The following is a 14,899-nucleotide window of genomic DNA, read 5'->3' as shown; positions in this document are numbered from 1 at the left end:
TATATATATATATATATATATATATATATATATATATATATATATATATATACACACACACTCACACATATTTATGTAAATATATATATTAGCAAGCAATATATTCAGTCAATATATTGCTTGCAACTTTTCAACTTCACCACAAGAAAGCTTCTAAAATACCTATTCAGTTTCTCAGTAAAGAAAGCCTACCATCTAGTGGACACTAGGCTTGTATCCTTTGAAACTGCAAATACAACAAAACATATTGATTTTGTTACAGTTTATACCTTCAGTCCTTTGAAAATATTATAGAGTATAACTAAAGTTTTGATAATCCGGTGTGACCTTATTGCCCTGTGCATTTATGCAGATTGCTGTTGTGTGATGTTGTGGTGCAAACGTGTGCATCGTTCACAATTACAAGGAAATTACAAGCTCTATTGTGCAGCTAAAAATTTGGCAGAAATAGAATGAGCAGGCCAGACTGCTTACCAATAAATAACAGGCATTTTATATTGGAGGAAAAAGGCTGTACAACTGTTAAGATATAATAAAAATTTTGACCATCACAGAACTTGTGTGGGGTAGTAACAATTTGTTGACCTATGCCACCCTGCCCTCGCCCAATCATGGGCATGGGCACTGCACTGAAATTCTATTCTAGGGCATTATGTATAAGGTTGGACTGCATTCTACATGCTTGAATTATTGAGTCATTTGACTATGAAACAAATAATTGAGATATATAGCTTTACTTATCCTCCCCAAACCAACAATTGCTCTCTGCCTGTGCCTGCACCACTACTGTGTGAGGAAGCAAATGAATGTCTCCTCCAAATAATGCAGGATTTTCTCTAGAATATAAATGTGTGTCCCTCTCAGGCTGGTGCCACATGTAGCTGTCTACCGCCACTCGCTTGTGAATAAAAAAATGCATGTTTTCGTGCCAAAATCTGCTCCATATGTATACACCCAGGCTGACACAGTGCCTGTCAGTGCGGATTCCAGCAGTTTGGTTGTTTCTCACTAGTCTGTAAAGCCAAGTGTGTAAGACAAGTTTTTACTGGTAATGACATTGAATCTGATGGACTGGCTCTCCTGCTAGTATGAGCCCAAGGCGTTGATTTGCTTGTACAGTGGATAAGATGGCTGCATTGGCTCAGAGTTTTTAATCCCATAGTTTCCACTTGTATTAACGATTCCAGTCTCTAATTTGCCACCAAAATATTTCTAAACTATTACTTGTGATACATTTACCTACTTGACACCCCCCCCAAATAAATTACCTGATATAGTATTCAATTGAGGCTATGGGGCAAATTTACTAAAGGGCAAAGTGGCTAACGCTAGCGAAAATTCACCAGCGTGACGCCATTTTGCCAATTTACTAACGGGTGCTGGCATAAATTCGACAGAATTCCCCTTGACAAAGGCTTTAGTGCCGAAACATTGGGGTGTTTTCATTTTGGCAAGTGTATCTGCTCCCTGTGGTTTGTCTCTTTTTGCCTTGATCTTGTTATTTGGTGGTATGTATATATTTCTGCTAATACTGTTGTATTTGATATACCAGCCTGTCTGATGTGAAAAGTTTTTTTTTTGCCATTTCCTATAACATAATTTTTTTTTAATACCAGCTTTGTCTATTAAGTCTCATTGAGTGTGCAACCCCTCTCCATTTCTATATACAGCCAAAGGTTTAAACAGCCAACCAGTAGGTAAACCTGAAAATTTTGGGGCCGGCCAATAACATTCAATTGAGACTATGGGGCAAATTTACTAAAGGGCGAAGTGAAAATTCACCAGCGTGATGTAATTTTGCCACTTTGCCGCTTAACTAACGGGTGCTGGCATAAATTCGCTAGCGAAGTGGACCTACTCTAGCGCTACTTCGCACACTTACGCCAGACGAAGCTGTGCTATGGTGAAGGGACCTAACTACGCTTATTCACTAAGATGCGGATTTTCATGAACGTTACCTCTTGCGCCAGACTTCACTTTGCCACCTCAGACCAGGCAAAGTGCAATAGAGTAGATAGGGATTGCTCCAAAAAAAGTTTTACATTTTTCCCGAGTGCCAAAAAACGCTGTCGTCTTTTACTTTTTAAGGGTGATAGAGCGAAATTTTTTTAGGGTACCCTCCTTCCCCCTACATTTGATAACATATGGCACCTCAACTATACTGTGGGCACATGTGTAGGGCATTAGAAAACATTTATTAAGGTTCCCTGGCCTTGTGTAGTGCAATGTGTTTTCTGCTGCATATACGGCCATTGTACTTTAACTGCACGCCGTATGCAAATTTCCGATCGCTAGCGTAACTTTAAACCGCTGATTGTAACATCGCTAGTGCAACTTCGCAAACGATCGGTAACTTGTGTGCAACTTCGGATCTTTGTGAATTTGTGCAGCCCTGGCGAATCTACGCCTGGCAAAGTGCGGCGAAGCCATGCTGGCGCAACTTCGAAGGTAAGTAAATTTGCCCCTGAGTCAGTTTACAAGAGAAAGGCTAAGACACTTTCTCATAAAATTAAGATATAATTTACTGTTAGCCTACACTGGTGTGTTTGTAGTGTGGATACAATAGATGAAAACATATTTGAGCATCGCATCAACAAAGCCACAATTAGAATTATCATTGCAGTAAATTTAACCAGCTCCCAATTTTTTGGTTTTATTTTTGGTAAACTGGGAGAACTGGATTTATTGATCAACCTGTCAAATTTAGGGTGAGAAGTTAATCTGTTAATTAATTTAAGCTATAAATATGGTAAGAACTTGATCATGGCTGCTTGTCAGCAAAGCATAGCATAGCATACAAACTCCTGCTATCATTCAAAGTCCTTTGTTCATCTGCTCTACATTTTCGCCTTTCATTCTCTGTATGTTAGCAGCGGTCTCCTCTGCTCCTCTTAAAGCCACCATCTTTTTACACCCACTGCTATATCTCTTCTGAAACCTTTCTACCTTCCAACTCCTTACCTTTGGAATTCTATCCCTGATTTTTCACATAGCAAACACTCTCTAAATCTAAAGATCCTACCTTTTGGAGCACTAGAACATACCGTATGTGAGTGTATAGATTGGGTTGTACAAGTATATGTATATTTGCACACTGGAGATCATTTAGACTAGTTGAACTTGAACTTTTTCAAATCAAATTAACTACACAACTACTGTATATTTTAACTATAATCGGTGCCACTTGTCAATGCCTAGATATGCACCTGTATCTCCTAAAGCTAATATCATATGATAAAGACTGCGTGGCAGATTTCTTTATGACTATATAAAAAAACCAAACAGTTGTTTAGCTAGAAATGAGGATACATTTGAACCCTTGGATAATAATATAGAATACTTTACCTTAATGTTTACCTTAAGCTGCATGATATGAATTCAACAGAGCAACGAGCACCAAGTATAAAATAGTTCACACTGGCACCTTAAAGAAGAAGTAAAGCCTAACGAAAGACGTAGCTAGAAATGTTGTAAGTTATGTGCTTCTGTACCAGCACAAGGCAACCACAGCCCTTTAGCAGGGAAGATCTGTGTCTCCAAAAATGCCCCAGTAGCTCCCCGGCTTCTTTTCTGCTGATTCACTGCACATGCTCTGTGCTGCTGTCACTTACTGAGCTTAGGGACCCACTCACAATATACAGTTCACAGAGAATATAAATGTCACAGTATAAGGCTGATCAGTAATTGATACAGGTATTTAACAGGCTCAAAAAACTGCAGAAACTGTGCTGCACGGTTTATTTACACGACGTATTTCGAGCTGCTTGGCTCTTCTTCAAAAAGAGCCAAGCAGCTCGAAACATGTGTTGTTTATTTCCACCATTCTTAACTCTTTTACATTGGCATGAGCTTCAGTTGGGACAGAAGCAAGTGGAACAGGCATCAGGGTCGTGCAACTGGTACATTTTTCCCATTTGTAATACAGGTATTTACTACATGGCAGCACAGAAACCAATGTAATATGCATCCGAATTTAATAATCAGCCTTGAAGCATCAGCTTATATTACAGACCAACCTCATTTTCTGCTTGATAATTTGCAACAACCCCTAAAATGAGCTTCTCAACAGCTGCTCAGAGCCCACTGAGCATGTGAGTGTCACAGACACTTTCCAGGATGGTGACCCCCTGTGACAAGTTTGAAGTCCTGGATCATTGATGCTATTGACAAGCTGAAACTTAAGGCTGGTGCAATAAGTTCAGTATATAAAATATGACATTTCTAGCCATATTCATTTTTAGAGTTTAAAAAAATACAATAAATGGATTTTGTCTTTTTAATTATTCCAAATTCACCTAGTAAATAAACTGATCTTCACATTTGCTTACCTATACTGCCTCTCACAAAACACTTGCATATGAGTGAACAGTTTATAAGTGATCCAGAAAGTATTGAGCCTAAGAGATCGCTTCAGTACTAGTAATAACCCCCCTAAAGTCAACCATAGTTGAACAGCTCTCCGGTTACTTCCAGCGTTCCAAATAGCAAGAACTGAAAGATGAACTACGTGGAGACATCTCAGAGATCAGATCAGAGATCCCCGAGTACCAAGCATCGCTACTAAGAAAATAAAGCACAACTTACATCCCTTGTTTGTCAAGAGAATGACGTGTTTGCCATCATTTCCTATTACACTAGCCGGCATAGTCGTCATCAGTCGGCGCGCCATAGCCGAGACTCCGCCCACAGTCTCCCCCTGAGAGCTCGCGGGAAGTGGTCGGAGAGGTGAGTTGTATAGGGAACCTATTAAATGTTCTTTTAGCTTGCTGTAAAGGCAATGAATACCTAGGACAACTAATTGGCACGGGTTCCAAGGAAAAGCAATGTCGAGTGAACAACCGGCAGTGGTGCTATTGTTTATGGGCTAGTAACAGTAAGCATATCCAGAAGAAAATCAGACAAAGCAGTAGCTAGCTACAATTCTTTCACGTCTAAGTATTTAATATGCAAATAGCCTATTGCATATTCTATAGTGTTAGGCAACATATTTGTAGCTATTAGAAAGAGAAAAAATGTCTATTGATATCACAGTTGTGGAATCTATCAGTTAATAGTTCAAAGACAACAAAACAATGACTTAAAAGAGAACTAAATCTTAACTAAAGAAGTAGACTAGAAATGTTTTACATTATATTTTGGGCGTCTGTGCCAGCCAAAGGCAACCACAGCCCTTTAGCAGGAAAGATCTGTGTCTCCAAAGATGCCCCAGTAGCTCCCCATCTTCTTTTTTGCTGTTTCACTCTGTGCTGCTGTCACCGCCTGAGCTTAGGGACCTACTCACAATATACAATGTACACCGAATAGACTGATTAGTAATTCATACAGATAATTACTATATGGCAGCTCAGAAACCAGTTCCATTAGCATCAGAATTTAATAATCAGCATTGTAGCATCAACTTATATTACAGACAAACCTCATTTTCTGCTTGTAAATTTGCGATGACCCCTAAGCTTCGCTTCTCAACAGCTGCTCAGAGCACACTCAAGTGTCTCAGACACTTTCCAAGATGGTGACCCCATGTAAAACATTTGAAATCCTGGATCATTGCTGCTATTGAAATGCTGAAACTTTAGGCTGGTATAATCAGTTCAGTATGTGAAATATGGAATGTTTAACTATATTCATTTTCAGGGTTTAGTTCTCCTTTAAAGCAAGTCATGACAGCATATGCCTGCAAAGCAGCATCAAAGCAAGCTTTGCTACCTCATGTCATGTTGTTGTTGATGATCATAGTCCTGAATGTGGTATTATGTAAAAATTAATGTTGAATGTCTTCAGAAATGCCCTGTGTCCAATGAATGCCATCTTAGATTCTTGATTCAGGTGTAGTTCATAAAGTGCTTCCCATTTATCAATGTAACTGATGTGCTTCTATTTGTTGTATGACATTGCCATCAAACAGTTGGGCAGTAGTTTGCAATTCTGGGATTTGCAGCCTGCCAATGCCTCTCTATGTCCCCATAGTTCTCTTTTAGTAACTGGTATTGGAGCTACCTACATGCCAAAGGTCCAGAATGGGCAACTTGTTTATACAGTTTGGCCACACTCTGAGATACTCTCAATGGTAAAAGGTCTGCATAATATGAATTTGGTGGGTAGACAAGTTACTTTCCGTTACATCCATTTTTTGACACCAGTAAAAACGAGACTGCACCAACAGAAATGGAGATGCATATTCCCAATTTAAGCCCTGTTAAAATGTGTCCCAACTGACCCTTTTGTCATAAGACCTTAGTGGTTTAGTGGGGCAGACCTGTGGATAAGCACATTAATTAAATTGTGCCATGACTTTTTGAAGAATTTACACAGACCCTCAACTGTGAGTATTGTCAATATGTCTGCCAATATAATTGCTGCAAGGACCTAGGCGTTTTTATATCATACCAGAAATATCTGATATGCTATAAGCCATATACTATTAGATGACATATCTAGCATTGAATTCATATTTTAGTATCTATGTACTGGTATAAAAGCTTTTATGTGGAATGCTTGGGACCTGAGATTTTTCAGATAGGTATCTTTCTGTAAGATCTGTTTCCGTAAAATAATTTAAACATCAAATTAAGCCAAAAGGACTGTCTTGCCACCAATATAGATTAATGCTGCTTTGTTACCATCAAGTAAAATACACTTTTTATTATTACAGAGAAAAAGGAAATCATTTTTAAAAATTAGAATTATATGTGTAAAATGTACTCTATAGGAGATGGCCTTCCTGTAATTGTGTTCTGGATAATAAGGGTTTCCAGATAAGTGATCCTATTACTTGTAATATTATGTTGTGTAGGCCCAGAGCAAACACATTCTTTGAAACCTTCTAAACCCTCTAGTGTTTTTTGTATGACCCACCAGATATATCTTGTACAGCCTTGATTTTAATTTCCCTGGATTCCAGGCTAAACTTGTACATTTTCAGATAATCTAAATTCATAGAAAATTGTCTGCATATCTACATGTATATTTATAAACAAATAAGGTTTTCCTGATGTAAAATACAGTATGGGATCTAATATAAATGTTTAAATTGTAGAAAGATGATAAAATCCAACTCAATCTTTACTTTGGTGCCCCACAAACCTGAAGTGCTTAACCTTCACTGCTTCAATGAAAGTTCAGTTGCTCTAGTCTAAAGGAGTGGCCTCTGGTTCTTTCATCTTTTCTATGGGGAAAAAAGATCCCACACTATACATCAATAATGTCCTCTAATGCACCATTAAAAGTAATGTTGATCCACATTAAGGTTTAATGTTTACTTAATATGTTTAATAATATATTGGCTCCTCTGTTGTGTAGTAAAAGTCTATGTTAAATACTCCTTTGCTGCACATACTACACAACAATGTCAGGGCACATTTCCTGGCTTTAATTTTAGAAGAAATGTCAAACACCACTTTTGAAATTATATCGGGCACCTTGCTAGATAAGGAAATGTCAGAAAAATATTGGTTTGAAAGCCTGAATGATATGAAAAATATCAGCAATGAAGTGATAATTAAAAAAAGCAAAATTATAATTTTAGATTATAAAAATTATATTAGATTGGAGGACATGCAAACACAAAAACAGAATGTTGGTAAATATAATTCTAATCAACTTTCCAATAAATAAACTATTGTATTAATTTTATAAATATTGTCTGCTGGTTCTGACTCAATGAAGCAATTTAATGTTTACATGATTTTCTAGTAGACATAAGGCATGAAGATCCAAATTCCGGAAAGATAAGTTATCTGGAAAACCCCAGGTCCCGAGCATTCTGCATAACAGATCCCATACCTGTATAAAGTTTTGTCAATTGCATTTTTTTTTCAAAACCACCCCACTCTTTAATTAAACATAGTGTCATATTTTCAAATTCAGGTCTGAAACTATGTCAGCATTTAATCTGGAACGCTTCCGTTTTGATAAGAGCAAGAAAATCGATACTGCTTTTGGTGAAAAGGGTTCATCAAGTCGGCCAAGCACACCAGTTTCTCATCTGGAGGAAAATGGTATGTGACTTTAGCCTCTTTCTTTATTATTGTAGTAATCGTTTTAATATTTAATACAGTATAACTTTATAACTGTATTTTTTTTTTTGTATTTTATTTATTTTTTATGGTTTGCCTCTTTTGAGAATAGGCTGTGACTGTTTCTGAAATATCTTATTGCCTCGCAATGAAATACCTATATGACCATTACTATCAAAGAAGAGTTGACTTTCATGTTAATATGAGACTTCATTTGAAGCTGCAGTATTTTAAAGTGCTAGCTTTGATTAATGAATCAATTTAACTAGTGTTGCTAGTAAGTCATAAGGCTTAAAGGAACAGTAACACCAAAAAATAAAAGCATTTTGAACGAATTAAACTATAATAGACTGTTCCCCAGCATTGGTAAAAGTTATGAGTTTGCTTTAGAGTCATGACTATAGTTTATATAAATAGGCTGCCATGGGGGCAGCCATTTAGGCTGAAAAAAGAGAAAAGACACAGGTTATTTAGCAGAGATCTGTAATAGAATACAATGGTATTCTGCAGATTACATCTGTTATCTGCTATGTAACCTGATCCTTGAATGGCCGCCACATGGAACACAGCAGCTTGTTTATATTTATATAAACTATAAGGGTAGGGACACACTGGGCGATTTGGGGAGATTTAGTCGCCTGGCGACTAATCGCCGCGACTTTCCACGACCAATCTTCCCCGAATGCCTCTGGATAAAATGAAAAATCGCCTGCGCTAATCACACGCGGCGATTTGTTTTCCGAAGTCGCCCGAAGTTTCCTCGTGAGGCAACTTCGGGCGATTTCGGAAAACGAATCGCCGTGTGTGATTAGCGCCGGCGACTTTTCATTTTATCCAGGCGCAGAGTGAGGGGAGGCATTCGGGGAGAAAAGTCGCTGCGATTAGTCGCCAGGCGACTAAATCTCCCCAAATCGCCCAGTGTGTCCCTACCCTAATGGAGTTTCTGAAGAAAACACACCAGTTTTACCAGTGCAGGGAAACCGTACATTATATTTTCATTACTTTAAAGTACTTTAATTGTTTGATGTTACTGTTCCTTTAAGGTCAGATGAATCTGTGTTATGACTTATGATGAAGTATAAATGAGAATTCTTTGCAGATATTTTAAAGGGGTTTTTCACCTTCAAAACACTTTTTTTCAGTTCAGTTGTTTGTACATTGTTCATCAAAAATAAATACTTAAATACTCATTATTAAAATGATACTGACATTAAAAAAATAATGTTAATATTAATGTATGTTAAAAGTTACATATAGCTCATGTTGATAATTTTTCAAGCTGTTTTGTTTCACGTAATTGCTTACTTGAAGATCCTAAACCTGAGTGTTTTGCCAACCTGACTGTCCCTTCTCAACCTGTCAGAATACAATGGACTACTGCTACAAAAATATGTCAGCCTCGTTCTAGAGGAACATTAGCGATCAGACAGGGCATTGATAAATGCATCTATGACGAAATTAGAAATGGCACGCAAAGACAATGTTATAATAGATGGTGTCAGTATCTCTCTTAAGGTGTCCTCAGCAGATCTTTTGATCCTGTTAGGCTAGCTTCTACACCAATAATAATAACGCTCAAGAACTGCAATCTATAAGGCCAGTCTCAAGGGCCAAAGTCTTATAGCCCCCAGTCCACAAGGACCCAAATATCAAGTTACAAAAAAATTATACTCCAAAATGTTCTATTCAAATTAAAAATCAATATTTGTATTAAATACAAAATTTCAAAAAGTAGGCATACAGACCCATTGATGTTCTGCAAATTTTTGTACGTCAATACTTTGTGATTTCCTATAAAGATAATGTAACCAGCTATTCTTTATTTTTTTATGCATTTGATTTTTTTTCTCTGTGATTCTCTTGTGTTTTCATGTTTGGAGGCATGGTGCTTCAGGTTACTAAGAAACAAAAGAAAATCCCCAGGTCCCAAGCAATCCAGATCTATTACATATTACTTAACTTTTTTATATTGTTTACATTCTTGCTATTTGTTACCTGTTCCATAAATAGTGGTCATTTCTTTGACTTTCTGCAGTGACCAGCATCCCTGAGACCCCTGAAGCTAAGAGGACAAGTACCCCATCACTCTTTAAAAAAGATAAAGGGGTTGGTTTTATGGATTCAGATTCCGAAAATGAAGATCATCAGAGCAAATCAATCTTAGGTTCTACACACTGGAAATCACATCCAAGGGAGGAGTAAGTAAGATGAATGTCCTAGCATTGGTAAAGCATTCATAAAATATACTAATAGTGTGCAGATAGTAAGGTGTACATTTCACCCTTACCCAGCCTTCTTATATATTTTCTTAAGCACTTTTGCATTGCTTTTAGCTTATATTGTTTATTGGGCTGCAGTATTTAGTAGAACCCTCTTAACTCCCTCTCTCTTTTTTTGAGCAAGTGGTATTCACATTTACACACAAGCTACAATCCTTTGTTCTCTCTCCTGCCTTATATCTAATGTGCCTGCACTTTTTGAATAACTTCAAACTGTATCACCTTCATATGCAAAGAATAGCCATTTCCAACTATATTTTCATTTTATTTTAGGTTTGAATTTCTTCCAGGTTCTAATATATGGTGCCATTGGTTTTATTTGTGCTTTTTATGTATTTTCACCTGTGAACCAACAATTCAGTTTTCCCTGAGATCTTTATCAAGGTTGGCTCTTGATAATAGTCTCAGAGAAGACTGAAACATTCGATCACTAAATAAACACATTTTTATTAGTATGAGACATTTGTAAGTGCCTTGGTTTGCAGTTATATAAAATATCTCTGCTAAATGTACCCAGGTAATTTTACTTTATAGTGACTGTAGCTAGCTTGGACATAGATTCATCATCTGTTACCTTCTTACTGTTTGTGGTAAAAGTGTATGGCAAAGTGACTTGAAGGGATCAGTGTTGATTGATGTAAAAACAACATTTAAATCCTCTCTGTTTCATTGGCTGTAACTTCCAAGAGGGTAAACACTTATTCACATTAGTATTTGCTTGAGTATGAATGTTATTAAGTATAACAATGGGCACACAGGCACCTCTAATTGTGTTCCAGGGCAGTGGCACTTTTGGGTGTTCCGCTGCACTAAAATACAGGAATTACCTGGTCCCAAATGCTGCATGACCAGTTCTGTATTACAGTGTACTCCTGTCTGCACAGGTCGATTATCTGGGCTCAATTAAGCCACAGCAATTGGCGATGGCCATGTATAATTGCCCTTAGTAACTGAATATTAAAGTTGTAAAAGGCACGTATTCTCAGAATGCAGACACTGGCCGATGTGATGGTTTGTGTTAAAGGCAATATATATCAGTGAGTGACAAGTAAAAATAGTAATTAAATATTAAAGTAGTAAAAGGAACTGATTCTCAGAATGCAGACCCTGGCTGATGTGATGGTTTGTGTTAAAGGAAATATTTATCAGTGAGTGACAAGTAAAAATAGAACTGTCCACAAAATTCACTGAAAACCGTGGATAAACCTGTTCATTTTGAATTTTTACTCTTTGATAAATATTAGTTTATGTTTGTGTATTAGCGTGTGCACCTTTCTCCACCTTACTAACTAATATGTGAGCAAGTTATGGATTGCATATTTGATGACCTGAAACCTATTTTAATTAGGGGTTCATGTGAAAATACACGTCCGGTCCATGGGGGGCAGGAGGGAAGAATTGCCGCTGCTTTTTTTGCAGATTTCCGTTGCAGAAAAATTTCACAAAACCCACAGTGGATCTTTTAAGCAATGGTTAGAGTTATGTGTATGTGTTTACTACATGTAGGATTTATTAATCAAGTTTAGCAATAAAATGCAATGAAAATGCAAATAATTCTACATTAAAGGGTTGCTTTTGCTGCAAAAAGGTACAGGTATGGGACCTGTTATCCAGAATGCTCGGGACCTGGGGTTTTCTGGATAACGGATCTTTCCGTAATTTGGGTCTTCATGCCTTAAGTCTACTAGCAATTAATGTAAACATTAAATAAACCCAATAGGCTGGTTTTGTTTCCAATAAGGATTAATTATATCTTAGTTCGGATCAAGTACAAGCTACTGTTTTATTATTACAGAGAAAAAGGAAAACATTTTTAAAAATTTGGATTATTTGGATAAAATGGATCCATTCCATTCGGAGCTTTCTGGATATCTGGTTTCCGGATAAGGGATCCTATACCTGTACCTTTTATTAAAATTCTAGTTAGACTTTGACAGTGCTCTAATATTTCCTAAAACATTTTTGATATCTTTATTTTAAAAGTTGATTGGTTTGTTGTGTTTCAAGCAGAGCTATTCTTCATACACATAGATAAACTAGAAAACCCAGACTTGGTAAATTAAGCTTTCAGATATAGGGTTACTTAACATGTAAGACAGTGTATCTATATTTTATCCAGACCGGATGATGATATAGTTCCCACTGCAAAAGTGAAAACTTTTTGAAAATTGCACAGTATGGGCTTTTTAAACCAAAAGACTTTTAACCAAATTTAACAAATAAGGTTGTTTATCTGGGAAGTTAAATTTATAAAGTAAAAAAATTGCTCCATTAATATTAGATCATCCTACAGTAAAATTCAATAATTCCTTGCATTTTCATTTTTGCATATTCCAAATTCTAAAGGGGTTAAAGAGAAGGTTCCTAAACATTTTATATGGTAACAAAAACCATACACTGTTGAGACAAACCTAAACAATGCCTCCCTTAAATCTAATGTGGTCATGCTAATGATAACCAAATCAATAATAAGCATGATTATAAAGGATAGCTGTGACTCTTTGGTTACTGCTCATTTGACACTTAAATGTTCACCTCTTGGTGTCCCTAGGAAGCCCTGTCACTACACAGCTGTTACAGTCAGACAGCTGTAAGATAGCTTTTGAAGAAGAAAAGTTGGTACTCCTGCTGGGAGAGTTTCACATGACATTTTGTTTGTCTCTCCACACAGAGAATCACTCAACTGAATCAAATGGGGACGCTATGCAATGCATTTATTTTAACTATAGACTGTGTCCTTCCTTTTCTTTCTGTGCTCAGTCTGTGCTCGAAAGGGGCTAATAAAATACCCCTTCTTCCTAACACATTAGGTAAACATCTGATGATTGAGGATATCTGTGATTCTTAGTATGCTTAACTAGTAAATACATAGTATGTTAACTTGTATGCAATCTATTTGTCTTTCCCTTTTTTTATAGTGCGGCAACATCTGATGCAATTATTGTTTTTCACATGCAATTTGTTATGTTTCATCTGAGTAGCATCATGCTCTTTGTCACCCTTGTTGATATCCCTGCACTCACGACAGATTGTTGCACATTTCAACATACTTGCCTCTGAATCCGTAGCATTTAAAATGTGAAAAGTGGTTAAAGGTCCCACAGCATTTCTTAAGTAAGCAGACCTTGTATGTTACGAAAGGAAACAAGTAAAAAGGATGCCAAGTCATTACTCAGCCTTTCCAACTTTAATCCTCATAAGCTGATGTTTTTGCTAAATAGGGCAGGTTCCCAAAAATAACTTTCATGTACAGCTCTTAATCTAAGTGACTCCTACTGTAGGCATCAGACATCTATCTGATAGAATGCCTCCAACTCTCAAAATGGTACCTAAGCTTTTCGAAAAGTCTGCCAAGGAAGTACAGGCATAAACCTTCTCCGCCATTATCCTATATAATAAAGTTGAAGTGTCTCTGCGTCCAGTCCCTGTGTCTGTGGTATTGCGCTACTGCGCATGTGCCCCACGGACCGTCTCTGGCGACATGTTCTAGCGCCCGTTAATTTAACGGGCTTAATGTCTAGTTTCTTATAAGTGGAGAAATTCGCTATGAGCCAGTTAGAAGCTTCATATATTCTATTACCATACAGAGCCAGACAGAAGAAAAGTTAGCAATTGATATACTATTAAGATCTACTGCCAGCATGTTGATTTTATTCTGTTATGGCTGGAAATTGACATAGCTGCAGAAATGTATGTGTTATATGCAAACTATACCTTTAAAGGGGGGTGGTTCACCTTCCAACAACTAGTTGTTTTCAGATAGATCACCAGAAGTAATGACTTTTTCCAATGACTTTCTATTTTCCATGTGTGACGGTTTTTGTAATATTGAAGTGTAAAGTGTAATTTTTCACCTTCTGAAGCAGCTGTTGGAGGGGAGTTCGCTGACCCTGTAAACTGTTCTAAATGGATACATTTAGTTGATACATTTCTTATTTGTCCCTGCTGAGCAGAATCTCTGGGTTTTATTACAGGCAGCTGTTAGAATTGATGCAATAGTTGCTAATACTCCAGAGATGCTGCTGAGAAATGTATCCACTAAATATTGCAAAATTGTTACAGTTTAGAATCTGCACCTGAATTACTGAGCTGCCAAATTCAACCAGAGACATGAACATAAAACTTTAAACTTAGATTTTGGAAAAACAGTAAGAAATAAATAATGTACAGTAATTGAAAAAAGTCTGTATTTCTGGGGAACAATCGAAAAACAACTGAATTGAAAAAAAAGTGTTTTGAAGGTGAACAACCCATTTAAAAGAGAAGGAAAGCTGACCGACTTCAGCTGATGCTGTACCGAAAGCTGCACAGAAGATAAGATATTCCTGTAAAATACCCCACTTACAAATATTCTCCAATATAGGAGGTTAAGAGACCCCTAAAGTAAACTGGCTTCTTTTTGCTTTGCATACAAACGAGGAGAGGTGCTTCTCCCTTGAAATGCTATTCAGTATTGATGTATATGCACTTTTATGATAAAGTTCTGCAGAATATGTTTAGAAGTACTTGTTAGTTAGAATAGTAATATTTTGTGTATCAAAAATTTTTCCCCATACACTAAATTTGTGGTTACCTGACTTAATTTCATGTTCTTTACATCATCAT

At 36.9% G+C, this 14,899-nt stretch overlaps 1 protein-coding gene across 2 annotated transcripts in view; it reads left to right on the top strand.

The window, feature by feature from the left end:
- Nucleotides 1-4,594: 4,594 nt before the first annotated feature.
- The window catches only part of smarcad1.S (SWI/SNF-related, matrix-associated actin-dependent regulator of chromatin, subfamily a, containing DEAD/H box 1 S homeolog), a 68,179-nt gene continuing 57,874 nt past the window's right edge, over nt 4,595-14,899 (top strand). Inside the window, exons 1-3 of one of the 2 annotated variants that reach the window (XM_018243410.2) lie at nt 4,595-4,725; nt 7,867-7,997; nt 10,051-10,213. In XM_018243410.2, coding sequence (XP_018098899.1) covers nt 7,877-7,997; nt 10,051-10,213 — 284 coding nt within the window. In that variant the 5' untranslated portion in view covers nt 4,595-4,725; nt 7,867-7,876. The other variant, XM_018243409.2, reaches the window with a different exon arrangement.

Source organism: Xenopus laevis, chromosome 1S (assembly GCF_017654675.1).
Source record: "Xenopus laevis strain J_2021 chromosome 1S, Xenopus_laevis_v10.1, whole genome shotgun sequence".
In the NCBI taxonomy this organism is placed as follows: Eukaryota; Metazoa; Chordata; class Amphibia; order Anura; family Pipidae; genus Xenopus; species Xenopus laevis.
Note: the sequence above shows the minus strand (reverse complement) of the source record. Positions and strands in the feature narration are given on the sequence as shown.